At 40.7% G+C, this 27,182-nt stretch overlaps 1 protein-coding gene and 1 long non-coding RNA gene across 3 annotated transcripts in view; one reads left to right on the top strand and one right to left on the bottom strand.

Annotated features, from left to right (window-relative positions):
* The window catches only part of LOC129858028 (uncharacterized), a 133,849-nt gene that overhangs the window by 53,607 nt on the left and 53,060 nt on the right, over window positions 1-27,182 (bottom strand). The gene's annotated exons all lie outside the window — the stretch shown is intronic.
* LOC129858027 (zinc finger protein ZIC 3-like) lies at window positions 919-5,910 on the top strand. Its single transcript, XM_055926892.1, has 3 exons — window positions 919-2,215; window positions 3,108-3,271; window positions 3,637-5,910. Exons 1-3 carry the CDS (start codon window positions 1,225-1,227, stop codon window positions 3,817-3,819), a joined length of 1,338 nt encoding a protein of 445 aa, XP_055782867.1. The 5' UTR covers window positions 919-1,224; the 3' UTR covers window positions 3,820-5,910.

Raw genomic sequence — 27,182 nt, 5'->3', positions numbered from 1 at the left:
CTTGATCAGATTTTATGCGTCCTGCAGCGAGTCAGCGGCAACCCTGTGAAACTCGCTCAATGGCACGAATTTTTGGATAAGCAAAAAATCTCAGGATATTACAATTACTGCCATCTTTCTTTCTGTCTTTTATTCCTGCGTCTTACAACCAATAGAGCTTTGCAAAAAACGACCCCCTCCTTTCTCAAGCGGCATCAAGAAAGCCACATTTCGGATCTCTGCCAACTACATTCATGTTCTCAGTTAATAAGAGACAAAATGCTCAGATAAAAAGATAGATAGATGGAGTAAACATTAAGTATTTCGTGTTACACATGTATTTAAAAAATAAACTATTCATACATGTAGGCAGGCTATAACCAAACGTCCAAATGTCCCCACCAAAATGTACCAAATAAAGTGTTATGTTTTTGCATAGAAGCTGAATTGTGTTTGTTGGTTAAACAGCATGCTCGTGGTATGCCTGAATTCTTCAACATTAATTTAAAAAAAGAACAGCCTTGGTCATTATCTGAACTTTGGATAATGGTATACCTTTTCCTAATGTTGCGAGATCCAATTTTCAGTAACTTTGTTTCATTTCATAGCCTACAGACCAATCTACAACAAACATTTGCAATGACTATTGGCCTCTTGTTTAATATGTACAGCTTATAATGGTGTTTATCCAACTTCTGCAACAGTTTCTGCGTTATAAGACGGAAAATAAATAAGGCTCATGGTATTGAAGCGAGAGCGCTCCGATGCCTTACCTGAAAAATAATGCCTGCACTAACCAATCAAATTAAACCATTGAGACGAACTGCCATTTTCAATCGCAAACCGTGCCAATCAACAGACATCTAGCCAATTAACTCTCTTCTTTGGCGTCACGTGCCAAATGGGTAGCTGGGCTCTCATTGGGCGTCGTAGCACTGCCTCCCGAGTTCATTTATGTGCAGGGAGTGAGTGATTGACTTTATCAGTCCAAGGACATCATTCGTCTGGAAAGGGGGGGAAGTTTGATCCTCTTTCTCACGGATCCCAGTTACGGGAGTTTTTCTCCTCGCTCTGTAAGCGAAGGATTGTTTTTTCGTTGTTTTGGTGTTTTTACAGTAAAACAAATCTTATTCTACGTTTCAACGCACTGAAATCGGGTTCCCGTTATCCGCGGTTAGAGTGAGCTCCACTAACCTGGGGTTTCAGATATTCTTTTATTTCGTTTTCTAAGTTCGTTTGAGCCCAATGACTATGCTCCTTGACAGCGGTCCGCAGTTCCCATCGCTAGGAGTGGGGGGTTTCGGAACACCGCGGCACCATGAGATAGGGAACAGAGACCCCGGTTTGGGACTCAATCCCTTCGCTGATTCATCCCACTCCGCAGCTTTCAAACTCAGCCCAGTGGCTCACGATATAACCTCCAGCCAGACTTCAGCTTTTACACCGCAAGCCAGTGGATATGCTGCTGCCCTGGGACACCATCACAGCGGACAGGTGGGTTCGTACGGCGGGGGACCGTTCAATTCAACCCGGGACTTTCTATTCAGAAACCGTGGCGTTGGAGAGTCTGCCGCATCGAGTGCCCAGCATGGGATCTTTGCCGCTTCTGCTGGGAGCCTGCATGGACCTCCTGGAATCTCCGATAACCCTGGACATCTGTTGTTTTCAGGGCTCCACGACCAGGGCGTGAGCCACACTTCCCCAAGTGGACATGTAGTCAACAGTCAAATGCATCTTGGTTTACGCGGGGACATTTTTGGAAGACCCGATCCGTACCGTCCGGTCGCCAGCCCTCGGACGGACCCCTACGGCGCTCAGCTCCACAACTACAACCATCCAATGGGGATGAATATGGGGATGAATGTGCCGACACACCACGGTCCTGGGGCCTTCTTTAGATACATGAGGCAACCCATAAAGCAAGAAATGTCCTGTAAATGGATAGATGAAAACCAGATGAACCGACCCAAAAAGACTTGCGAAAGGACTTTCAGCACAATGCACGAGATGGTGACGCATGTCTCCATGGAACACGTTGGCGGCCCCGAGCAAAGTAACCACATTTGCTTCTGGGAGGATTGCCCGAGAGAGGGGAAATCTTTTAAGGCCAAGTACAAACTTGTGAACCACATTCGAGTGCACACTGGAGAGAAACCATTCCCCTGTCCATTCCCTGGTTGTGGGAAAATTTTCGCCAGGTCGGAAAATTTGAAAATTCACAAACGAACACACACAGGTAATTACTTTCGTCAAGTTTGCTGACAAACAACAGCCATGCGTTTAAAGTTGCCTATCCATAGGCCTGTTGTTTTCATTGTGCATGGGGTAAAGAATAGACCGAGGCAAATATTGTTGAGAGGTTGTTGCATTTTATAGAGTAATGCAAGAACGAGTGAAGGCTGTAATTTGGTTTGTATTTTAGGCTGGGATAAGAAATATGTTGTAACGAAAATAAAATATGATTTTACGCACTGAATACTGCATTTGTTGGACGCTCGGGATGACCCAATTCACATCTCAATATCAAACGTGCATATGTTGATGTTGTATTGTGTGGACATATTTCTCGATTGGAGAAGCTATTCTGCACGCTACCGAGGTGTTGATCTAGTTACATTGTGTCTATTAAGGGAGAGACAGACACATACTTCCCCCAAACTAAAGTGTGAGCGAATTAGCTTAACTAGGCCCGCATTTAGACGAACACGCCTCAGTGTGGGTTTGTGAGTCTGGCCCGTTAGTCCTTGTTTACTAGGCTAGGCTATGTGCTACTCCATCCTATTCAAATCAGTGGAGCAGTGGGTTGTAACATTGTAGCCTATTTAAACATGACAAAGCACACAACAGTAATATCAAAGTCTATGTACTACATTCAAAGTCTTTGTACCAGCATTCACTGGTCACTATTTGAGCACGTTGATGTGTAGCCTGACAAATGTAGGCCTGTATTGAACATATCGTGCATGCTGTTGCTATTCACAGAGCACTATTGTTATTCGCAGGGAAGACTTCATCGATGGTGAATCAAGCCCTATTATATCTTGCATAGGCAGGCCTATGTCGTGAGGGTAGGCTTATCAATGCACTGTGTACAGGGGTTAATGATTTGTGCTTATTCCATCTTGCAGGTGAGAAGCCGTTCAAGTGTGAATTCGACGGCTGCGACAGACGCTTCGCCAACAGCAGTGACAGGAAAAAGCACATGCACGTGCACACTTCGGATAAGCCTTACATCTGCAAAGTGTGCGACAAGTCCTACACGCACCCCAGCTCTCTCAGGAAACACATGAAGGTAATTAACGTGTTCATTTCACCTTAAACACACAAACACAATACTCTCCCTTGACCAAGGGCTAATCAAAGGATCAGCGCCCAAACAGCATCACGTTTTCTCTGCTATCTCACTGGTTGCGAATGTAATAGAATGCATATTTATTTCCCAAACATTAGGCTGCTACTTGTAGGCTAAGTTAGAGAAGGAAATAGCGCAGCGATGCATTAGCAATTTGATAGATCAAAGGGTAAGGTGTATTGACTTAAACTGAGTTGACTCGTATTGAGTGTGTGCAACATATTCAACGTTATTCTTCATGCTATAGGACCTATAGACATACAAATATATCATGGCAACTCCTCTTGTTTGTATTATTATTACAGGTACACGAGTCTCAAGGTTCTGAGTCGTCTCCAGCAGCAAGTTCTGGATATGAGTCGTCCACACCACCAGTTCTGGTATCAGCGAACACTGAAGACCCAACAAAAACACCACCGTCAGCCGTGCAAAACACGTCGGGGCACAGCGATGGACTGCCACCCAACTTTAATGAATGGTATGTTTGAAGTCATAACCAGGCTCTCAATGTGGACCAAGATTAAAACCTTAAAAACTCACACCAAGGTGTACACAAAATTGGATTGGAACAACACGAGGAGATGAGAGCAAGCCAGCAGTAGCAGGCCTCGTCCTTTCTCAGGATTGGGGTTTGACTTTTATTCCGAGTTCGAAGAAAACAAATAAATCATAAATAATGAAATAATACTTTCTAAGAATAAATAAAACGTTTTTTTTCCTTTTTTAGTTTACAGATTTCAAATGATTATTTTATTTTTCATTTTATGTATTTTCTCAAAATTGTATTTAAAAATAAAGAAAAATGAATAATATTTCACGGTGTTTTATATAATGGTGACACACTACAGTCGCCTTTCAATTGATTGTTAAAACTTCAGACAGTCTTAAGAAACGTGCCAAAGTCTTTGTCTTGAACTTGAACAAAAAATAAATCATAAATAAATATATACTCGTGAATGTATTTCCTTGTTTGATGGGGTCGAATCTGTTGTCAATGTCCGTTTTCAGGTGGAGAAATGTGGTATTAGGTTACGATTGTTACCGTTGAATATAACGTTGCCTTTTGTTAATAACGTTGTAAATACATATCCATGCTGCCATATTTATCAATTTGTAATTTAATTATGGGTATAAGTTCTGAAACTTAAAGATATTTATGGAAATGTTTTCTAACAAGACTGTACAGATTTGGGTCATAACCAACTTAACATTGAACAAAGTGATCAACTCTAAAGCGCCAATATTGCGATTGTATCTTTTTTTAAGCAATATATGTGTCTTATTTGGATCCAAGATATCATCTATATAAATATGATGAATTTGTCTATATGATGCCCATTTTTCCATCACTTATTATTTAGCTTGTGAGACCATTGATATGTGAATCATCAATTCTGTAAATCTGAATTGTTTTAGAGTGAGTTGGCAAACTATATAAAACGGTTCTGTCCATATCCCTATGGTCAAATTAACTTTTTTTGTGTATTTTACTTTGATAGAATCAGAGAATAGAGCTCAACTGTAGCATAATTTCAGTACACATTCGAACGATCCATCAGCTATTACACCCGTCGCATTTACAGATGTTATACCTAGTTCATTCGTCAATTCCAAACCAAGGTGACAGTATTTAGAGTATTTCAAATTCGGGTCAAATACCCAAACATATGAGCCAGTATTGCAGTCCTTTATAGTTCCAAAAATGTCTTTGTGCAAGTAGGCCTCTGTTAAAATGTGTGCATCGGCAACAATGGAACTGTCACAACACAGTATCTTCAAAATAAAAGTGTTTTTGTCTGTCAGCTTGCATTGTTTTAAATGTAATTCTTCTGTGAAACTAAGCGTGTTATTTGTTATAAGTACTGTGGTGTTGCATATAGAGAAGTTTGATTACACATTTGCTTGTTTTGTGTGAATAAGCTGTCGAGAAAACATTTTTGTGTGAACAAAATTTAGTCTGGGAACACTAATAGATATATGTGGGTTGGGGAAAATATGTTCAGTGGCACAAAGAGTTACAGCATTGCATTGTAACCTATTTTCAAGAATTGAATCTTATGCATACCACAAAATATATTGTGCTTATGAGAACGATTTCAGACCACCAGCACTACAAAATGTAAAAACAGTACCTCGTAAGTGACAGTGATAAATAAAATACGTTTATTTAAATAATTTAAGGAATATATGTTTTATATACTATTTTCTATACATCAATTTAAAAGAAAACCTTTTTTTCTTATTCCCACAACCCGTATGCCCCGTGTCCTGTCAAAGCAAATTTTTTGATGTATAAACGCAGCTAGAATGTGATGTTGTAACACTTTCTGGGAGAAATGGGTCACGCTCCAAGTTATTCCTGAAAAGCAAAATGTTTTACTGATGAACTGTGTCACTGTGCCACAATCGAGGCAAACGATGATATAACAGCGAGGCTATTTGTTATTTAGCGGAAAGAGGCAAAGGTTCCTTATACTTTTAAAAGTAGGCTATTGTTTGTTGGTTTGTTTGTTTTACCAACTATTTATGAAGAAATGTGAACATACATTTTGACTGAAATAAAATAAATAAAAAAGTAACAGACTGCGACGTTTATCATTCTTTGTCATTGTTGTATTACTCTCTGCTAATATCATATATACATGTTATTTGTCTTCGAGTCTGTGAGACTCGGCACTTTACTTGAACTTGACACTGAGGAAGGCGCCATCTTAGCCTCTTGTTTCTGGGGCGAGAGAAGGACAGGAAAAGTTATCGACTGTAGCCTTGGTGCTTTTTAAAAGAAGGTGCGATTGGGGGAAACATTCGCCTGTGGGAATGAAAGTGCCACTTAAATGGGATCACAACGTGAGAACTATCAAACTAACAACTACTAAAAAGTAAGCCAAGAGAGTGAGTCAAATGAGGATATAAGCTGGCGCGAAAGTATCTTCATACAGCATGCTAGTTAGGCTGCCAAATGTAACCACTGAGCACCATATCAGTCGGTTTAAGCATGCATTTGTTGAATGCTGCTGACCGTTGACATTGTATGTATGGCCCACTACAGTAAGAAATAGTTTGAAAAACGTTGTAGTAGTTTATAAACTGAGGAGACTCATCAAAGATTAATTGTATGTTGGCTACTTCGCACATATGAAATCATATAGGCTATCAAACTCAAATTAATGAAAATAAGTAATCATGCTAAACAACTTTATTTGCATTAACCAAAACCCTTGAATCAAGATTTGTTTACCAACTGGTAGGCTAACGTCTGCATTTTCATCTTCAGTAATAATGCGGGAAGCCTATTGTGTTTGAATCATGATTTAACTTGTGATGATTGTAGGCTATAATTGTGAATTAATGTTGTTTGCTATAAGACGTATTTACTGCACAGTATTTTGGGCCCAACCCCCACAGAATCTACCCCAATTCGAGGCCTGCCCTACCCCCATCTTCAAATATAAACAGATTTAACAATTTATTCAAATTCCGTTTTCCCTCCTCTTGCGCAAGCGCACTTTTGTATTTCACAAGGACATGTTTTTCCCTTACCCGTGCAGTTCAAGTTCTTTCTAGCGGACCCCATGACGTCAAAAAATGGGACAGGCTTTCCCTGCAAGTAGCTCTGTGAAACAGAACGCTCACGAAAGCTGAACCACGCATTTATGACGATGATGATGGCATAACGGAAGAATAGCCTAACTCATTCTTATGCAGGCAAATATAACCGAATAGAACCCGATAACTCCAAACATAATCGTGTTTTGAGATTATGAGAAAACGGGGTGTAACCAAAAGAAAAACATGAAAGGCTCCTTTATGAGGATTCTCAATGGGATTAGAAAGCACTGGCAGTCACGTGGTAGGAGATGTGTAGCGTTTGTCTGACAGTGTTCTTTGTGAATACAGTAGTAGGCTCTATGTATGTTAATAGCAATAATATGAAGTGTTCATTCATCTCGACATATGGACGGGGATATATTTGGAACCATAGAACAGCACGGCGCACACAATCTCTCCACGACTCTAGCGCTCACAGTCACAGATGAGCTCACATCACATTGGGAGTAGCCTAGTCATTTTGAAGAACTATCCTGGCCATAATGGGGAAACAACAAACTGGCAAAGTCTGCATAAACTGTTACGATATTATTCATTGAAAACTAAACCAACCCACCCCTTACCCTTCCTCCACCAATCTCAATCTCATAGCATGTGTTGGCTAAGCGCGGAAGCACCGTCTATAAGAGGATAAACCGATTCAGGCAGGTTCCAAACGCTTTTTGTCACGCAACCGAGTTTGTGATCTTAATAAACTCGCTGGCTAAAAGATCTCGCGCAAGGCATGCTGAGTGAGCGTGTATCAGAGTTTGGGTCTGGCACGCAGTGCCATAGAGGTATGTGGAATTTGGAAGGCACAGCACGGCTGTTTAATATTATGAAGATTATTTTAAATCATAATGGTGTTGGGTTCTCAGTGATACAATAAAGTTCAAGTGGTCAAAAAATCTAGGCCTATATACAGTTGGGCCAAATCTTGAACTGGTCTCTTTCTTAACGCAATTGAAATCTAAACTTATGCACAAGACAATCAAGGTCCAACATCTGTTTTTGTTCTGAAATAAACAAAAACACAATAATAATCCGATTCGTCCGAACATGTAAATGGCTACTTAGTTGTAAATAATTTATTAGGCCTACTACGTTTTTTATTGAGTGATGCTGTTGTGCATGAAGGAAAAAAACAAATGTGTTCATTTGGAGATGAAATAAAACAGGCGCCTTTACAATAATACAACAAAATGTAGTGTTAGAGCCTTGAAAAGGCTGCCTTTTTAATATAAACAACTGTTCATTTAAAGTTTCTTAAAAGTTCTCAAATCAGTGAAAACAATGCTACCTTGGAACACTATTACGCATATTCGTAATTAGCTCATAACCTCAGATGGATTTAGTATTCGCGTTAAATGCCACGCATTGCAACAATCAAAGTAACACTTAATAATATCATTAGCATTTGCATACAGACTAACAGTCATCAGAGAATTACCTAGCTATGGCCCATCACCATCGATTTGCACGACCATCATTATAACCTGCTTATCAATTACTGATGCTTATTTCACCTGCAGATCGAGGGCTGTTGATTATGCATAGGTATTCACTGAGAACCGTAATCCAGGATGTGCCTTTTCTTTTTTTCTCGGACGTGTTACATGGCTTTTGTGATGGTAACGAGGTGGTACAATGGCATTGTTATTTACTTCAATGATTCCTAAATTGACTATTTAGAAATATTTACATTTCCAATGTATTTAGCAAGTTATCGGAACACATTTCATTTGCAATGGTAATTTTGTGCCTTTACTAATGGGAAACTATGTCTACAAATTACAAATCATGAATTCAATCTGTACAGGTATTATTTGAAAACAACTCTGTCGCTTGAAATCATTCATAACCTATTCAGCACACCAACAGTAGGCCTACTTTCACACGCACATACACACGCATTTACAATCAGATACATCAATGCTTGAAGTTTATGCAGATGATATTTTCTTTGCACATTTCCAGCTAATTTAGCCTGACCAGCTTCCTATAAAAACAGATGAGCGAAATGAACGAAAACCTTGTCAAACTTTCTGTTGACCCTCTCTGGTCTCTCATGTTTAGGTCTCATGTTAGGTGGAAAGAACACGATACAATGGCACACAAAGATATCAACTCAATAGCCTATTAACACTGTCTGCTTCTCAAGTTTCCAGCTCATGGTGTCATCATACTGTCATTAATTCAATATTAGGACCCCCCCCCCCCCCCCCCCCCCGCCAATTACGCCCCAAAATAATGTTTCCATTGCAAAACGGGCGCAAAACGTAAGATTATCAATTAGGCGTCCAACAAGACAGTCTTGATTAGATTTGATTTGATTTAATTCCCTAACATCTGGGAGGGTGTCAGAGTCTTGATGAATTCCTCATCAGCGCAGGCCTGGGAGTCGTCGCTAATATCCCCAGAGTGGAAGTTGAAGCAAACGCTCTACCCTGCAAAGCAGATGTTCAGCTATAGTGAAGTACATTTGTCTTTTGACAGATATATTTTCAACACTTTTCAGAGGTGCTAAATTAGCAATTTACATCATTTTTATACTTGCCATTCCGAAAACAACTCCAAGACGAATTACCCCCGTTCCCCGTAACACATCACTTAAAGAAGTCTCTGGAGAGAGACCACCTTTCTGCATGGACTCTCATATGATTTCAAATAGACGTGGGTAATTACACCTGATTATTGAAGATGATATACAAAAAACTATTGGTAGTCCTAACCATTGTGCCCTGTTGAAAATTCCATCCATACCCGCTTCTCATCACTCTCCCACCCATTTGTTTATACGCATGTGTCGGACCTTGCCATGTTTTCTTCAATTCATCTCGTGTATTTGATTTAGTTTAGCTCAGGTTGTAACATTATAGTTTTCAGTTGTTGTCTCAACCCGCATGGGCCAACGTTTGCTTCAACAAAGTTTGCACCTGAAAGCCGCCCAGTCTTTTGTTATTGGGCTGCGAGGACACCCCACTGTGGCAGTGTCTCGCCCGGGGGAATGGGTAACAGCAGATCACTGCCCTCCCACCTACCTTAGCCTTTCAAAATGAATATCTAGGACAATGCTTGTTAATGTCTCTCATTTGAAAAGGTGAATTAGAAGAGGGGGTTCCAAAGTCTTTCCATTAAGACTTGAAAATACTGCTAACGGCCCAAAGTAACTTTCACGCGAGTTAGAGGATGTTTGAATGGGAAGATAAGAGTTAACAATGTGGGCACTGAAAATGTGTAGCAGAGCTGTCAACATGCCTACTAGCGCGCCCACCACCGCTCCAGTTACGTAATGTGGCTCGCCACATGATCCACAATTTCCCGCGGGGTTTTAATGGTTACGAACATGACGAGGCAGATCAATTCACTCTCCACGAAGTGACTAATGAGTTAACTCAATTTCAATTCACACAACAAAAAAAAATGTATAGGTCTATATGAATGTGCTAATATAATAACCTTTTCAAAAGTCTTTATCCAGAATATATTTCCAAACGTTGACACAGAAAATCAAGGAAAGTGAGAAATAATCGAAGATCTAATACAAATTTACAATTTTGTCATGGAGCTGTCAATCAGAGCAAAACTGTTTCAAGACAGCTGGAACTATCGTTACATAACAGTTGTGTGTAATATACCCAATAGTTTTTGCGCATTCCATACAGAGTTGCCCCCTGCATCTCCATCCGGTTAATCCAGTGGATGCGTCTGCTTTGCTCCATTGCATATCCCCCCTGTACAATTTCTATCACATAACACATCACAAACAAATTATTTTGATATGAATTTGTTTTGTCATATAGGCTTACTCTGGTTGTTGCGGCATATCTAATCACCATAAAATATTTGTGGGATGGCTTGGATAGTTATCTCCCCAATACCCCACTGGCAAGTGATGAACAAAGGATGAACTACACCAGTCTGTTGTTATCATTCATTATCAGATGAGCTATTCGTTCAACATGCAATAATGGCGTCTTCTATGAAAGCAAACATCCTTTAAGAACGTTAAACCTCTCCAATATGTCTAAAACGGGTTAGCCTACGTCAAATAATGTCTAGAAATCCAAAATATAAGAATCATGACGGACTTTGGTCAAATTATCCCCTGTTTCTGCTCTCGTGCAGTTTTCAGTTTCCATGCAAGGCGGTAATATGTTGATATGTTTAATGTGAGAAAATAAAAACACGTGTCCTTAACTCATATAATGTCACAGGGGGACAAAACTACGCTCTCCATTTCACCTACACAAATCAGTTATGAGTCCAATTACTGTACATCACACTTGGATAATCAATTTAGTGGTGTTTTCATTATTTCCTTAAAATCAAATTAATTGTGTGACCACCAAGACTCTTATCAGGGGACATTATGATAATGTAAACTTTTCTGACTCATGACACACATGGATTTCATTTCCCCCCTCTATAATACCATATAATGTTAGTGAAATGTTCAAAATAACAGAATGCTATTGCACAACCAAGAAAGGTTCCACTTGAACTTTAAATGTCCAGGAAAACATAAGTAACACACCAGACACTATGTATACACTGAAGCATGACCGTAAGCAAATACATTAAGGCCACAGAGAGAGAGAGAGAGAGCAGGAGAGAGAGAGAGAGAGAGAGAGAGAGAGAGAGAGAGAGAGAGAGAGAGAGGTCTAGCCAAAAGAGATGCAACAGAGACAACACTGTGAGTAGTGGCTGATTGAGAAGGGAAAGGTGAACAGACACACTGCTCGGTCACCTCTTCCCTTCCAGGGCCATGGGTGGTGACAGTGGACCAGAGAGAGCAAGACAAAGTGGCAACATCATATGATCACAGTTGGGGCTAAAGTGTTGCCCTGGGCAACGGACCCCTTGCACCAGTAAATGAGAAGGGAAATACCCCAATGAGAAAACAGTGCCTCAGCTCCACACATCCCAGGGAGTCAGAACATGGGATGAGAGAGGTCTTACGGTGCATGGCCTCTACAGCCATCAGAGCACCTGTATAAGGACTGTAGGTGAGGAGTAGAAGGAGGGGTAAGTTTACACAAGTGTTGATGCTTGCACTAGACGACAGGGCCAAAGCATATGTTCAATGGATAGTGAAGTGAGATGTTCTGCTCCTTATGTCTGCAGCTGACATAACACTGGAACATTCCTCTCCAGCCCACTCTCTGCTCTCCACATCTCCATATTTGATTCTCCCACTGCGCCTCAGGCCCAAACAATAAGGCCAGGGTTATATTTTCCCTGTGAAGAAATAGCAGCTATTATTTCATTGTCTGAAGGTTTTGTATCTTAGTGAATTATCACTGTTCCCATCTCGTTCCAGACTTCACACGTTCCCTTCGCTACAACATTCAACATCCATTTTCACCTGGGAGCCCGGCTACTTCACCCACGCTATGATGGAAAAACATCTGTGCTATTGCTAATAACGTCTACCATGTCTATTGGACACTATTGTCCTTGCATGTTTTTGTCTTAGTTGCCACTATGGCAGCACAATGAGAAAGGTGTGTGTTAGGCTTGGAGAGGGAGGGAGGGAGGGAGGGGGGACAGGTAGGGCCTGGTGAGAGGGGGATGTGGGGGCTGGGGAGCCAGGTGCTTGCGGAAATTGCCAGACTATTGCTAAAGCGACCTCATGCCAGGATAATGCAAGGGCCATAGGTGTCCCTGAGTCAATCCAAACCCTCATGCTGATAGTCTTTCAATGCCTGTGGGACAATCTCAACCGTAATTGCTTTTTCCTGTTTCAATTCTCCTCTGGACAAGGCCTAGGAGAGACAAAAGAGAAAATATTTTGTTTTCAGCTTTGCAAAAGTGCACAACCATTATTTGTGTGTCATGTTTTAGCATTTCTTATTTATTTGAAAGTGCAAATTGTGTCTCTCACTTGGATTATTGGTCACAAACATTGAGAGTGTTTTTGTAGTTGTCTTGCAGCTAAAAAAGTGTGAGGTTAAATGTAAACCTGGAATATATCATACATTTGATTGTGAAGCATTGTGATAAAATAACCAACAACATTATAAAGTTGATATTTTATTCAGATATTTATTTATTCAGATATTTTATTCCTACTAGCCTAGGCTACTAAATAGGTGTGACTGAAAGTGCAATTTTTTACTTAAAAATTGCGTTGTGATCGGCAACATTTCGCATGTCTTATTACCCACTTGCCTATTCACTAATTATGGGATAAGCGGATACCTTTGAAATATGTAAATGATATTCTCTCAGTTAAAAAATAAATATTTCCAAATATTTTCATATGCTATTTGAGAAATTCTATCCATACACCGGTATGATGAACTTTGACATATTTTTATTTTGGGATGGAGGGAGTTCACCCCTGTGCGCAAATTGAAACCCAAGCTTCTCTCTCCAAATGTTCCACTTCTTGCCTTGAAAGCACCTCATAACAATAATAGCCCATTTGACAGTCTGAAATGGTTCAAGATTGTTTGAGTTTTTTCCCCCTTTGTGGTTTTATTATTTACATACGTTACGGGTGTTATTTTATCACAATAACATCGAGTTTAAAATATATTCTCATTAAATGAAGGGAATGTATTATTATTACTAGTGTCTTAATTAGCTCTATATCAATGAAGGCTGGAAAGGCCTATAATAAATCAAACAAATGGGTTTTACTGTTCTTCCGGAACAAAATTATTTAAAAACAAAATTATTGGTCGTAAATGTTTATAATAATTTAAGGCTACAATAAAAGCAGCAGGAAAGTTTCAAGTCAAACTATATGTGTCAATGTTTTAGATGTGACATAGTCTCTCTAATTCAGCCTATTTCTGACGAAAAGAAACTGTGCAGCCAGTGGTTTGCGTTATTAACGATTCACTTGACATGTCCTTGAAAGGCTCAGGCGAAATGAATGTCAAGGAAACTTCAATCATGCACAATGGGTAAAATTGTGCCAATTTACCGTTAAAAACTATTAATGTGCCGCATGGTAGTGTGCAGCTGCCAGAGAATTGAATAAAACTCCAGCCATTTTAAGTCGATATGCTTCAAGAATTTGGGCACTTATTTTTTAGATGACAGAAACATGGCCACATGTTGACGATAAGATCCACGAATCCCGTTACTACAAATCATACATATATCACATGAAACTCTCACGTAGCCTATGTGTTATTTATAGTCATAATGCTATGACTTATTAAGTGTTTCAATAGACCTAAATAAGTGGAAAGATGCAACAGGGATTGTTGTTCATGCATTTCTCAAAAACATAAACAGAATGCATCATATTCCATCTCAGCCAAATTCATATGACCCTAAGTATAATGCCATCTGCACAGTTTGTTTTAATTTTTGCCTGATATCAATAGAGTATCGTCTCTCCCGTCTGCCTGTTACATGTAATATGCTGTCCTTCATGCATTTGAAATTATAAATTGACGGAGATGAACGGGGGAGGCAAACTGCTGTTGGCGTAAAAGTGATATTGTAAGACATTACTTTGGCTTACCAGACCCTACTGTACTAAACATTCACACCTATCCAAGTTAGAACAGTTGACTTTAAGAGCATGGTTATGAAGAATCAAAACGAATCTCTACAACAACCAAATCAAACAAATCCAATGATTTGTTTGTACAGTACTTGAATGAATGACATAATACACATGTCCACCAGCTAAAACAACACAAGCCTATGGTACACCTTGCATTGCGATAAAACTGGGGTCACATTTTTTCTTGAGCAGATGGTCAGGGGGCCGGAACATAATTTTCAAATCATTTGTAGACTGCAATTTGACCACAAGAAGCCCAAACAGATATAACCATTTGACTAAAACATAATCATTTGAAACCTTGCTTAAATTTGTATACAATCACATATATCTCTCTGCTATGTGTGGGAATACTTTGGAACAGATTTCCAAAATTAAAATCACTTGGAGCTGATTTGCTGGTGTATTGACAGTATTTTATGTCTAACAATAAAAAAATACTTGGGGAGCCAAATAAAATCACCAGCAGGCCAAATTCGGACCCCCGCCGCCAGTTGGGGAACCCTGCTATTTGGAAAAAAAGCTCCCTAGCCATTAATAAGTGTCTGTGTGTCTGTCCAAATTTCCGATAGTGTGTCTGCCAAATACTCCGTTTAATTTACCTTGTCTAGATAATGATGTTTCGTGTATTACCTAAATAAGGTGAAATCTGGGGCATGCAGACGCTTGTAGACTGGTTTTTGGAGTCACTGAAGTGTGAAATTGCAACACCAGACAGCCGGCATAATAGCACCGAAGGGGGCTAATGTCCCTGCTACGTTCACAGAACATTTTTATAATGGCTAAATTAAAAGAAAAAAACTATAGATTTATACTCTCGTCAATTTTGACATTGTTTTCCCCCATTTTATGTCAGTCTTTCTCAGTGTTGGTGATTCTATATGTCCATTTTGTTCTCTCATTAAGATTCACTAACGAGATGATTACCCATAGTTCTCTATGTTCGAGGGAAACAATATGAGTAGTGGAAAGAAAGAGAAAGGGAGCGAGAGAGGGGGGGGGGTGATGATTGGGTATCAGACCCAGCATTCTGGGTTGATCATTTGAGCCCCTTTACAACCCCCCCCCCCCCTCCCATCAGCCACCAGCAGCCTGACGTGTCACAGGAGGAAGAGACAGAACAATTCAAATGAATAACTGTAAGCTGCTCTGTTTCCGCTCCACCCCACCTAGTTAACACACTCAATCACACACTGCACACACGTATGCAGACACTCAATCACACACTGCACACACGTATGCAGACACTCAATCACACACTACACACAAACATGTATGCATATGAGTGCAGTCAGTGCACACACTCAATCAGATACACACGCACACACACGCACATGCACAGACATGCACACATTTGAGAGCAGTCTGTGCACACACACACACAAACACTTGGGCGTAGGAGGAACCAAGTTTACGTTCTGAGAGAAAAATCAACAGAAGCGTTTATTTTGTTGGCCTTGGCCATTCCCAAGTTCATTCTAGGTGGTGTCACTTATTTCATATCATTCTGGTATCATTACACACCAAAGTGCCACCAAATCCCTCCGACTCTCCACTTAACACTCCCTCTGGTGCAGAACGTAACCTCTCTCAGAGCGGAGGTCACTGTTTTGGTGGTCTGGACTCCCCAGTCACTGGACCAGCTCCGCCTACCAACACAACTCCCTAAGAGCTTGGACTCTATCGTCTCTATAGTCAACTTCAAAAACCTTTATGGTTCAGAGTAAGATGGGGTTTGGGGGGGTCTTTTTGATGCTGGATACATGTTGAAGGGTAAAATACCGCCCGTGATTGATTGGCATGTTTCACGGCCCAATCAGACTCATTTGCCTTTTTAGGAAAGAGTTTAATGTCGGCCACGGAAAAAACTAGACGAGCTGAAGAGTCCAACTGTGACCTGGACTAAATGAATCCAAAACACACGGTCGTAGAGCAGAGATCGTAACCTCTGGTGCAGAAACAAATCCATTGTTTGTATAAACTATACAGAATCATAGAGAATGTTTTCTGGTGTAAAGATGTTGCAAGACAAATATGATATGCATCCAAACTACGCCCAGAACTAAAGTCGCAGAGTTCTTTAACCCAATGAGAGGCCCACTTTGGGTTTTCCCGAAAGTTACAAAGCAGATAAAATCTTGATAGTGAAACATTTTGGAGTTAAAACAACGTTGCTGACCGTGAGACATTCGGGTTAAATATTGTTTTGATGAAGGTTCTCATTGGCGGCAGCTGTAGACAGACTTTTGGCTAAGTATGGGAGGATAGTAGACAGACAGACATCCCAAGCGGTTTAGCCTTGTTTAAATGTATTAATCCACTTCTAATTCCAGCTGGCCCCCTGAGAGAGGGACCCCTCAAAAAAAAAAAAATCCACCCATTAATTGTGAGGTCAGGCAGAAGGGGAGGACTGGGCGTATTTTTTCTGCTCCAATCAGTTTGTAGAGGTCCAGCGATTAAAAAAAGAAGCCCAAACCTTTGCTCAACGGGGGAAGTAACAAAATGATAAATTCTCAATTAGTTTCCTAAAGAATGAAATACCAACTCAACCAAGAGCCATGAAGAAGAGCATGATACAGAAGCGACAAGCATGAAGCGACGACTAGTATTTCTGTATCCCAGAAAGAATTGCGGTCTTTAGTACAATTGAAACCATCAATGTCAGGCATGCATCGGTGCTCTTAATCTAGCTGACTGGAAGTGATATCTCGTCTGATTGTGAGAGTCAAAATACTGTAAGGGCAAAGTAGAAGAGAATTTGTAAGAAGCTGCAGACTGATACAAGCATCTTTTACAAGCTTCCTGCGTCTGGCAATGATAAAGACACAGCAGTCAGTCAGTTCCTCCATGCCACCAACTCAACACAGCCACAACCTAACTCCAGGCAGCTACAACCGACAAGCAGCCTTTATAAAGCCTGCCACACCTAACTACCAACCGACCCCCCCCCCCCCCCAGCTAACCTCTGGGGGGGTCCCACACCGTCTCTTCCGATATAAACATGACACAATACATACAGTAATTAATGAAGACTGAAGAAACCCGCTGTGGTACCTCTGTGATTCTGTCCCCTTCGGGCCAAGAAAGGGCAGGTATGGATGGTGACGAGTTGGAGGGTGGGGGTTCATGTTACATGGAATAGTTTAGAGGGGAACATGGCGGATCCTGTGTCATTCCTCCCCGCACCACCACCACCCATTTCCAGGGCCACAATCAGGGTTTGAGTTTTAGTGAGGTCCGAATGGGGGAAGCTTTTGTCAGAGGCCCAACCCAAAGTTTTGGAACCACTGTACTAGCCTCTCTCTTTGCTTGCTTCCTCTCTCTCTCTCTGTCTCCTCTGCTTCCTCCTGCATGCATTTCAGCCTGCCTCGGCCTTACCACTGAGGGCCACATCACTGTCTGTCTCAGTAGCCTGCTCTCTGTAAATCAAAGTTAATCTGAGAATTTCGTAGCATATTTTTTGCTGCTGCTGAGGTAGGCTCCATTTAACATTAGTTTCTTACTTCATCCTCCTAGCTGGCTAAGTAATACTAGCCAGAGCCCTTCAACGTTACTGCAACCGACCTCTCTGCCGGCAGCTAGCCTGACTGACATTTATATAAGCGACTTAACAGTTGTGCACTCATTCTCAGTTTTTGTTTGTTTGGGGCATGTCTGTAGACATGGCCAACCTTGTCTCAGAGCATTTCGTATTATTCTATACGTAAATCCGAGACACACCATTTAGTATGGTATGTATTCATTTGTGGATGTCCATCCCTCATTTCATATGATATGCTACATATTATAATTTGTATTATATGGTACGAATTTGCAAAACTTACAATGTCACAAGTTCGTTAAACGTTTGACATGTTACGAATTCTAGCGAGGGGGTGAACGTTAGCTAGCTTGCTAACGTTAGCTAAGCTAGGGGTTCGGGTTAGGGTTAAGTTTAGGAGTTAAGTTGTCCGTGATGAGATTTGAACTCGCAACCTTTGGGTTGCAAGACATTTGCGTTATACACACTTATGTAACCATACCAAAGGTAAAATATCATACTAAATGGAGTGTTTCGGAGTTACGTGCAGAATAATACTCAGAATAATAAGAATAATAATAATACTCTGAATATGCTCTGAAGCCTGGTTGACATGGCAGGAGTAGCGGGATGGTTTTAAAATGGTCTTTTGTCCGGCATCTCACAAACACACTGTCAGTAGCGTCTCTAGTTGCCTACTTGAGCTGACTGCGAGCTGGGGTAGTTCATTTCACTCGGCCTGTGGCGTGAGAGGGAGGATTTATCCGTTTGTGAGAGTGTTGAATGTGATGGTAAAAAGGCAAATCCAGGGAGGCAAATCTGGGGGATGCAGGTGAACATAACGAACAAACCACTGTTCGTGATTCCACTCGTTCGCAGATCGAGAATATTGTCACGCCCTCTTTCACCTGTCCCTGTGATTGTCTCCACCCCCTCCAGGTGTCACTTATTTCCCCCAGTGTATTTATCCCTGTGTTTTCTGTCTCTCTGTGCCAGTTCGTCTTGTATGTTTAGTTAAGTCAACCAGGGTGTTTTTCCCCTACTCCTTTTCTATTCTCTTTTTATAATCCTCCCGGTTCTGACCCCTACTTGACTCTGGACTACTTTCCTGATCATTCTGCCTGCCCTGACCTTGATTCTGACTGCCCTTCGGTACCTATTGGACTCTGATCTGGTTTTGACCTTTTTGCCTGTCCACAAACATTCTCTTGCCTACCCCTTTGGATGAATAAACATTGTAAGACTCCAACCATCTGCCTCCTGTGTCTGCATCTGGGTCTCGCCTTGTTGATAAATATAAGCGTTGCGTTCTGAGCTTTGATCAACGCTGGAAGCAATATTAAGATGATTTATTTTCTTTATTGTGTACAAAATATATATTTGTATTCCTTTATTATAAGAAATTACAGAGGTCAATACCTCGGTGTCCTCATATGCAGTTACGGCCATGCCTCCTTGCTTCCCAACATTGCTCCCAATATCAGCTGCTCATTATGGCTGTCCGTGTCAGCCTGACGGCCTTTCATATCTCTCTCTCTGCACCCACCGCTTGGCCATTTACCATACACTCAGCCATCAGACATAAGCCATGTCCCACACAGACACACATATATGCATACACCCACACACAAATCCACCCAACACTGCTACTCTGACAGAAAATTGGGACCAATTAAAAGTATTCAAAGGCGGAGAAGTAAAAATCCAATGTTTTTTTTTTTTTTGCATTCTTTAAAAAAAATCTCTCTCTTTCTGTACCATTCTCTCCCCATCCATCCCTCTCATATAATGATGTTTGAGTGCTGGAAGATTGACAGAACAAAATAGATTGTTGTGGAGATACTAATTATTTAATACATGATTTATTTTCAAAGTGGTGAACGTGCCAAACTGTTACAGTAGATGGAAAATTACAGGCTGGTGCGACAGTGAGTGACATCTGAACAGAAGTGTCGGGCCAGGGGGTGGGCAATGCCCACTGAACCATCCAAACGTGCCCATGCCCTTAATGCCATGGCAACAACACCTACCCAACCAGGCCTCTGCTTCTATTTCCAAACATTTACCCTGTACAAAAGTGTCAAATTAATCATGGGCACCCTTTTCCCTCCACCTCTCACTCTGTTATTGTTGCCATCCTAATAGTCAACCTTTATCTTCACGGCTTCTCGGCTAAAACCCACAATCAATTTACCTCAGCAGGAGCCCAGAAACATCCACAACCGTAAACATACAGTGCCTTCAGAAAGTAGGCCTATTCACACCACTTCACTTTTTCCACATTTTGTTGTGTTACAAAGTGGGATTAAAATGGATGAAATAAAAAAAAAATGTCAATGATCTACACAAAATACGCTGTAATGTCAAAGTGGAAGAAAACATTCTAGCACTTGTAAAAAAAAAAATGAAAAATAAAACACTAATATATCTTGATTAGATAAGTATTCAACCCCCTGAGTCAACTCGGCCACTCAGGAACATTCACTGTCTTCTTGGTAAGCAACTCCAGTGTAGATTTGGCCTTGTGTTTAAGGTTATTGTCCTGTTAAAAAGTGAATTAATCTCAAAGTGTCTGGTGGAAAGCAGACTGAACAAGGTTTTCCTCTAGTATTTTGCCTGTACTTAGATCCAGTCCATTTCTATTTTATTCTGAAAAACTCCTCAGTCCTTAACAATTAAAAGCATACCCATCACATGATGCAGCCACCACTATGCTTGGAAATATGGAAAGTGGTACTCACTAATGTGTTTTATTGGATTTGCCCCAAACATAACACTTTGTATTTGGGACATAAAAATACTTGCTATGCCACATTTCTTAGCAGTATTACTTGAATGCCTTCTTGCAAACAGGATGCATGTTTGGAATATTTGTGTTCTGTACAGGCTTCCTTCTTGTCTCTCTGTCAATTAGGTTAGTATTATGGAGTAACTACAATGTTGATGATCCGTCCTCAGTTTTCTCCTATCACAGCCATTAAACTCATGATGAAATCCCTGAGCGGTTTCCTTCCTCTCTGGCAGCTAAGTTATGAAGGATGCCTGTATCTTTGTAGTGACTGGGTTTATTGATATACCATCTTAAGTGTAATTAATGACTTCACCATGCTCAAAGGGATATTCAATGTCAGCTTTTTTCTCTCTTTTTTAACCTATCTACCAATAGGTGCCCTTCTTTGCGAGGCATTGGAAAACTTGTATTTGTCACATGCACCGCATACAACAGTGAAATGCTTGTGGTTGAATCTGTGTTTGAAATGTACGGAGAACACATTCATGAGAGTCTCATCTTTCCATATTAGTTTATAGGCCAAACCGTTCGGACGCTACTGAAGTCTTCGTGAGAAGACCAATTTTCGGGATGTCCACCACAGATGCGGAAGGCCGACATAGGCGGATGCGGTGGACTGAGATGCAGCCCATGCAACAAAAAAAAACATGTTTAATTTTTTTTATTTATTATGTTACACGGTTGAGTCAATAGACTCTTAAGGTTAAACACTATTATTGCACACAGAGTGAGTCCATGCAACTTATTACGCAACCTTTTACTGATGAACTTATTTAGGCTTGCCATAACAAAGGGGTTGAATACTTATTGACTCAAGACAATGGGATGTGAATACTTTCTGAAGGCACTGCAGCTAGCCAGTTCAGATTCACTAGATAGTCTCGTAGCTAAGTCACCAGACATAAAAACAATGTGTTTGTTCACTGTAGCTTTAGATTTCTGGGCTACAGGCCTAGCTGTCCCCATAAATGTCCCCAATTGGCCCTCAGAAAGAAAAAAGCACTCCGGAAGTTAAATTTAGGCTGATATTTCAATAACCAAAACGCTATATTCAATCAGATATGCAGTACCCGTCAAAAGTTTGGACATACCTACTCATTCAAGGGTTTTTCTTTATTTTTTACAATGTTCTACATTGTAGTATTATAGTGAAGACATCCAAACTATGAAATAACATAATAATAAACAAAAATGGAATCATGTAGTAACCAAAAAAATCAAAATATACTTTAGATTCTTCAAAGTAGCCACCCTTTGCCTTGATGACAGCTCTTGGCATTCTCTCAACCAGCTTCATGAGGAATGCTTTTTCAACAGTCTTGAAGGAGTTCCCACATATGCTGAGCACTTGTTGGCTGCTTTTCCTTCACTCTGCAGTCCAACTCATCCCAAACCATCTCAATTGGGTTGAGGTTGGGTGATTGTGGAGGCCAGGTCATCTGATGCAGCACTCCACCACTCTCCTTCTTGGTCAAATAGCCCTTCCACAGCCTGGAGGTGTGTTTTGGTTCATTGTCCTGTTGAAAAAGAAATTATAGTCCCAGTAAGTGCAAACAAGATGGGATGACGTATCGCTGCAGAATGCTGTGGTAGCCATGCTGGTTAAGTGTGCCTTGTATTCTAAATAAATCACAGACAGTGTCACCAGCAAAGCACTCCTCCTCCATGCTTCTTGGTGGGAACCACACATGCGGAAGATCATCTTTTCACCTACTCTGCATCTCACAAGACACTGCGTTTGGAACCAAAATTCTCCAATTTGGACTCATCAGACCAAAGGACAGATTTCCACTGGTCTAATGTCCATTGCTCGTGTTTCTTGGCGCAAGCACGTCTCTTCTTATTATTGGTGTCCTTTAGTAGTGGTTTCTTTGCAGCAATTCAACCATGAAAGCCTAATTCACACAGTCTCCTCCGAACAGTTGATTGTTGAGATGTGTCTGTTACTTGAACTCTGTGAAGCATTTATTTAGGCTACAATCTGAGGTGCAGTTAACTCTAATGAATTTATCATCTGCAGCAGAGGTAACTCTGGGTCTTCCTTTCCTGTGGCGGTCCTCATTAGAGCCAGTTTCATTATAGCGCTTGATGTTTTTTGCGACTACACTTGAAGAAAGGCTCAAAGTTCTTGCCATAATATGGACTTTTACCAAATAGGGTTATCTTCTTTATACCACCCCTACCTTGTCACAACACAACTGATTGCCTCAAACGCATTAAGAAGGAAAGAAATTCCACAAATGAACTTTTAACAAGGTACACCTGTCAATTGAAATACATTCCAGGTAACTTCCTAATGAAGCTAGTTGAGAGAATGTCAAGCGTGTGCAAAGCGGTCATCAAGGCAACAAGAATCTCAAATACATTTAGATTTGTTTTACACTTTTTTGGTTACTACATGATTCTATATGTGTTATTTCATAGTTTTGATGTCTTCACTATTATTCTACAATGTGGGAAAAAGTAAAAAATTAAGAAAAACCCTTGAATGAGCAGGTGTGTCCAAACTTTTGACTGGTACAGTACATGTTAAAATATTGGCTGTCCCTATACCAAACTCGCTTGCCCCCGCGCCTTCGCCGTGGACCTTATGAGAACGTTTTATCAGTGGTACATTGTAACCACGGCACGAATAACCATGTCCATGTCCAGAAAGTGACTCTAAAATGACTAAATAGGCCAAGTGATTCTAAAATGACTAAATAGGCCAAGATTACGAAAACTTTGGAGGGGTAATTACATTTGTGTCGTGTTGTATGTGTTGTAAATAAATAATTGTTTAAAAAACATATATATATAAATACATTTCTGTGTTAATTAATAAAAGTTTATGAAAAGACATTAGTGAAAATGTATAGTTCATTATAATAAAAAAATACAAAATCTGGCGCAGCATAACATTTTCAAGATTTTAATTTGCTAAATCTGGTCACCTTATATTACCTAGCTACACTTACCGTGGCTTTGGTGATGCTTTATTCTCCCTGCACATATCTAGTACCGCAAATCTCACAATAGACAGTTCAGAAGAACTCTAGATATTAGAGTAGCTTCCGCTCTAAACCATCACACACTTCAATAATACAACATGATACAGATAACACCAATACACAAGCATGTGCAGACATTTTAAGAGGGTTTATTGTCCCATTTTCAAACTTGAATTACAGAAAGAGTCAGACACAGCTAGCTAACAAACATAACGACTAGCTAGGCTACCACCAAGCCTATAAAAAAAGCAAATATCTAGCTACAGCTCTCAAATACAGAACTGCATAAACATGATCATACAGTATCATATGCAAATCAAATCAAATCATATTGTATTGGTCACATACACATGGTTAGCGACCATCTCTGTCGGTGCCATTATACCTCAGCGAGCGCAATATACAGAGCTAGGTAGCAAGCTAAACAAATAATGTAGGCTAAGCATCACATAATTGATTAACATTGCTAGCTAGCTAAACAAACCATCTAGATTATATTACAATTTAAGATAGCTAATTACCTCAAAACAAACCAGGATTCGTTTTATCCTATAATGCAAATCATTACAATCACTACATGGGATATGGCTAAGCAAATTGTGCCTGAAAATGTTAGCTAGCTAATTCACAGTGTAGGGAGTTTGTCACGAACGTCGTAGGAACATTCAGACCAAAGTGCAGCGTGATATCGGTTCGACATATTATTTTATTATTATGTGAACCGCACAAAAAACAATAACGCATACACGACAGGTGAAGCTAATAAAGTGCTCAAAGGCAACAACACAAAAACAAGATCCCACAAAACACAGTGGGAAAATGGCTGCCTAAATATGATCCCCAATCAGAGACAACGATAAACAGCTGCCTCTGATTGGGAACCATACCAGGCCAACATAGAAATAAACACACTAGATCACCCACCCTAGTCACACCCTGACCTAACCAAAATAGAGAATAAAAAGGCTCTCTATGGTCAGGGCGTGACAGAGTTCTTATTGTCTTGCCTGCCAACACTGTTTCACTCGGATGCACTTTGGCCAGCTGTTTTCTTAAAGCCACAGCAACCATGCAACAGGCAAGGCATTTGAAGCTCAATAAAAAAAAATCTATACATTTTAGCTATTTCAAAAAAAAAATTCTGCTATTAAGATTTTTAGTGTAGGAGAATTTGGCTACACGAGACAATTCTGTTTACAACCCAAAGACTGGGTGGGGGTGACTCTTGAGAAAGGCTCGCTTGCGACCTCCGGAGGTGACACAGGAGACGCGACATGTTCACAAGTTTACATCACAGTCAAAGGTCTAGCCGAGGTTATTTTCTTGAAACCTCTAGAGAATCTCTCGTAGTGAGAATACACTCCCACTAAAACCCTCCTGGATTTGACGAGCCTTCTTCAAAATGATCTGTCCTCTCCCCAACATGATAAGTAGGCCATGAGGAGAGTGGGCTGGGGAAGCCTGTGTCATTATTGATTTGACATGTTAATGAATAATTCATTTTCAGTGGCTGGCATCAGCTGTGTCCACTGTTTATTAGTGCTGAGTTGGGATGGACAGAGAGAGAGTCTGCACACACTCTTACATCACCTCACTCCACTCTCCAGTCCTCTCCAGCTCACTCCGTTGGATACAGATCTAGGATCGGCTTACCTTTCCCAAATTATAACCTGCATCATTGGGGAGAAAAACTCCACAATGACCTATGATCAGTGTCTAAGCACAACTTTATCCTACCTCCTTTAACCCAGCACCATTCTGGTTTAGAGCTCAGAATACAGAACCCAGGGACCACTACTCTGGGCCAAGCTTCTTTATGAGAGTAACATTTATGATTTCCAGTAATAATTAAAAATGTTGCTTGCAATTTCAGATTTCATATGAATTCTTCACCCGAGTGCTTTATAGTCACCCGAGTGATTCACCCGAGTGATTTATAGTCGTTTCCAGCGTTCCTGAAGCTCTTTGCCAGGAGTACACAAGCCCAGCTTTATACATGGACATAATTCACACACAGACTACACTGGCTGCCAAAGAACCCAACAGCTGCCTGCTGTACGTCTGTCTTGAACTTCATAACTTCCTAACTTTGATAAAACTATCAAATCTTTGTTGAGAAGTTACTACTTTATCTAAGTCTCCTGGTATGGCCTCTGGCTGTCCCTGAGTTGAGGAGAGGGACTGAGTATAGTAACCCTGCTGCAGGTAAATCTCTAGACCTCTCACACAAACACTAGTGGCATGCAGATGCAGGGCAACCTAATGTGTTGGACCCAATGGCAGTGTCAGAGGCTGAAGACAGGATTTCCTTACATGACTTAGTGAGGATATCCCACACCATAACCTTCTAACACACAGAAGTGTTGTTGTAACATCATGGCCTTTTCACTAGACAGTTGACATTCCAAAAGAGTTCTTCGGCTATCCCCAGAAGAGAACCCTTTTTTGGTTCCAGGTAGAACCCGTTTGGTTTCCATGTAGAACCCTATGTAGAAAGGGTTCTACATGCAACCCAAAACGGTTCTACCTGGGACCAAAAGGGTTCTACCTGCAACCAAAAAGGGTTCTACCTGCAACCAAAAAGGGTTCTACCTGCAACCAAAAAGGGTTCTTCAAAGGGTTCTCTTATGGGGACAGCCGAAGAAACCTTTTGGTTCCAGGTAAAACCCTTTTGGGTTGCATGTAGAACACTTTCTACAGAGGATTCTACATGGAACCCAAAAGGGTTCTACCTGCAACCAAAAAGGGTTCTTCAAAGGGTTCTCTTATGGGGACAGCCAAAGAACCCTTTAGGTTGTAGATAGCACCTTTTTTTTCTAAGAGTGTAGCAGTTGTAGCAGTTCCAGAGAATGACAGTTATTTTTAATGTGCTCCCTGACTGCCTGTGGAGTTACAAGATCTCCAGCTAGTGTGAACTCAGCGAGAAGCTTAACTGACTTCAGGCCTGCCATCACATTACTATATCCAGGATTTATTTCATCAAAAACGGAAGGAATTCTGGAAAGATGACTCAAATATTTTCAGTGAGCTGTGTGACAGACAGCGTACACCTCCATCCAGATCCATGATATCCTTTGTCTGCGTTTATGGACTGCCCTTTTCAATTCAAACCACACGTTTTCAATGAGTTTCAAGTCCGGAGACTGATATGGTCATTGCAAAATGTTGATTTTGGGGTCAATTAATAATAATAATAATAATAATAACTTTATTTGTATACTGCGTTTCAATACAAGTAGCAAGGTGCTTCACATAATCAAATAAAAGTATGACAAAGAAACAGACAGGAGGAATAAAAAGAGGCACCGAATCTGCATGTCTGATCTCCTCTGACAGACCACTCCAAAGTCTAGGGGCCCTAATGGCAAATGCCTGGTCTCCTTTCGTTTTCAACCTAGACTTTGGAATGGTCAACAGTGCCCTGCCAGAGG

The sequence above is a fragment of the Salvelinus fontinalis genome, chromosome 6 (genome assembly GCF_029448725.1).
Source record: "Salvelinus fontinalis isolate EN_2023a chromosome 6, ASM2944872v1, whole genome shotgun sequence".
Lineage (NCBI taxonomy): Eukaryota > Metazoa > Chordata > Actinopteri > Salmoniformes > Salmonidae > Salvelinus > Salvelinus fontinalis.
Note: the sequence above shows the minus strand (reverse complement) of the source record. Positions and strands in the feature narration are given on the sequence as shown.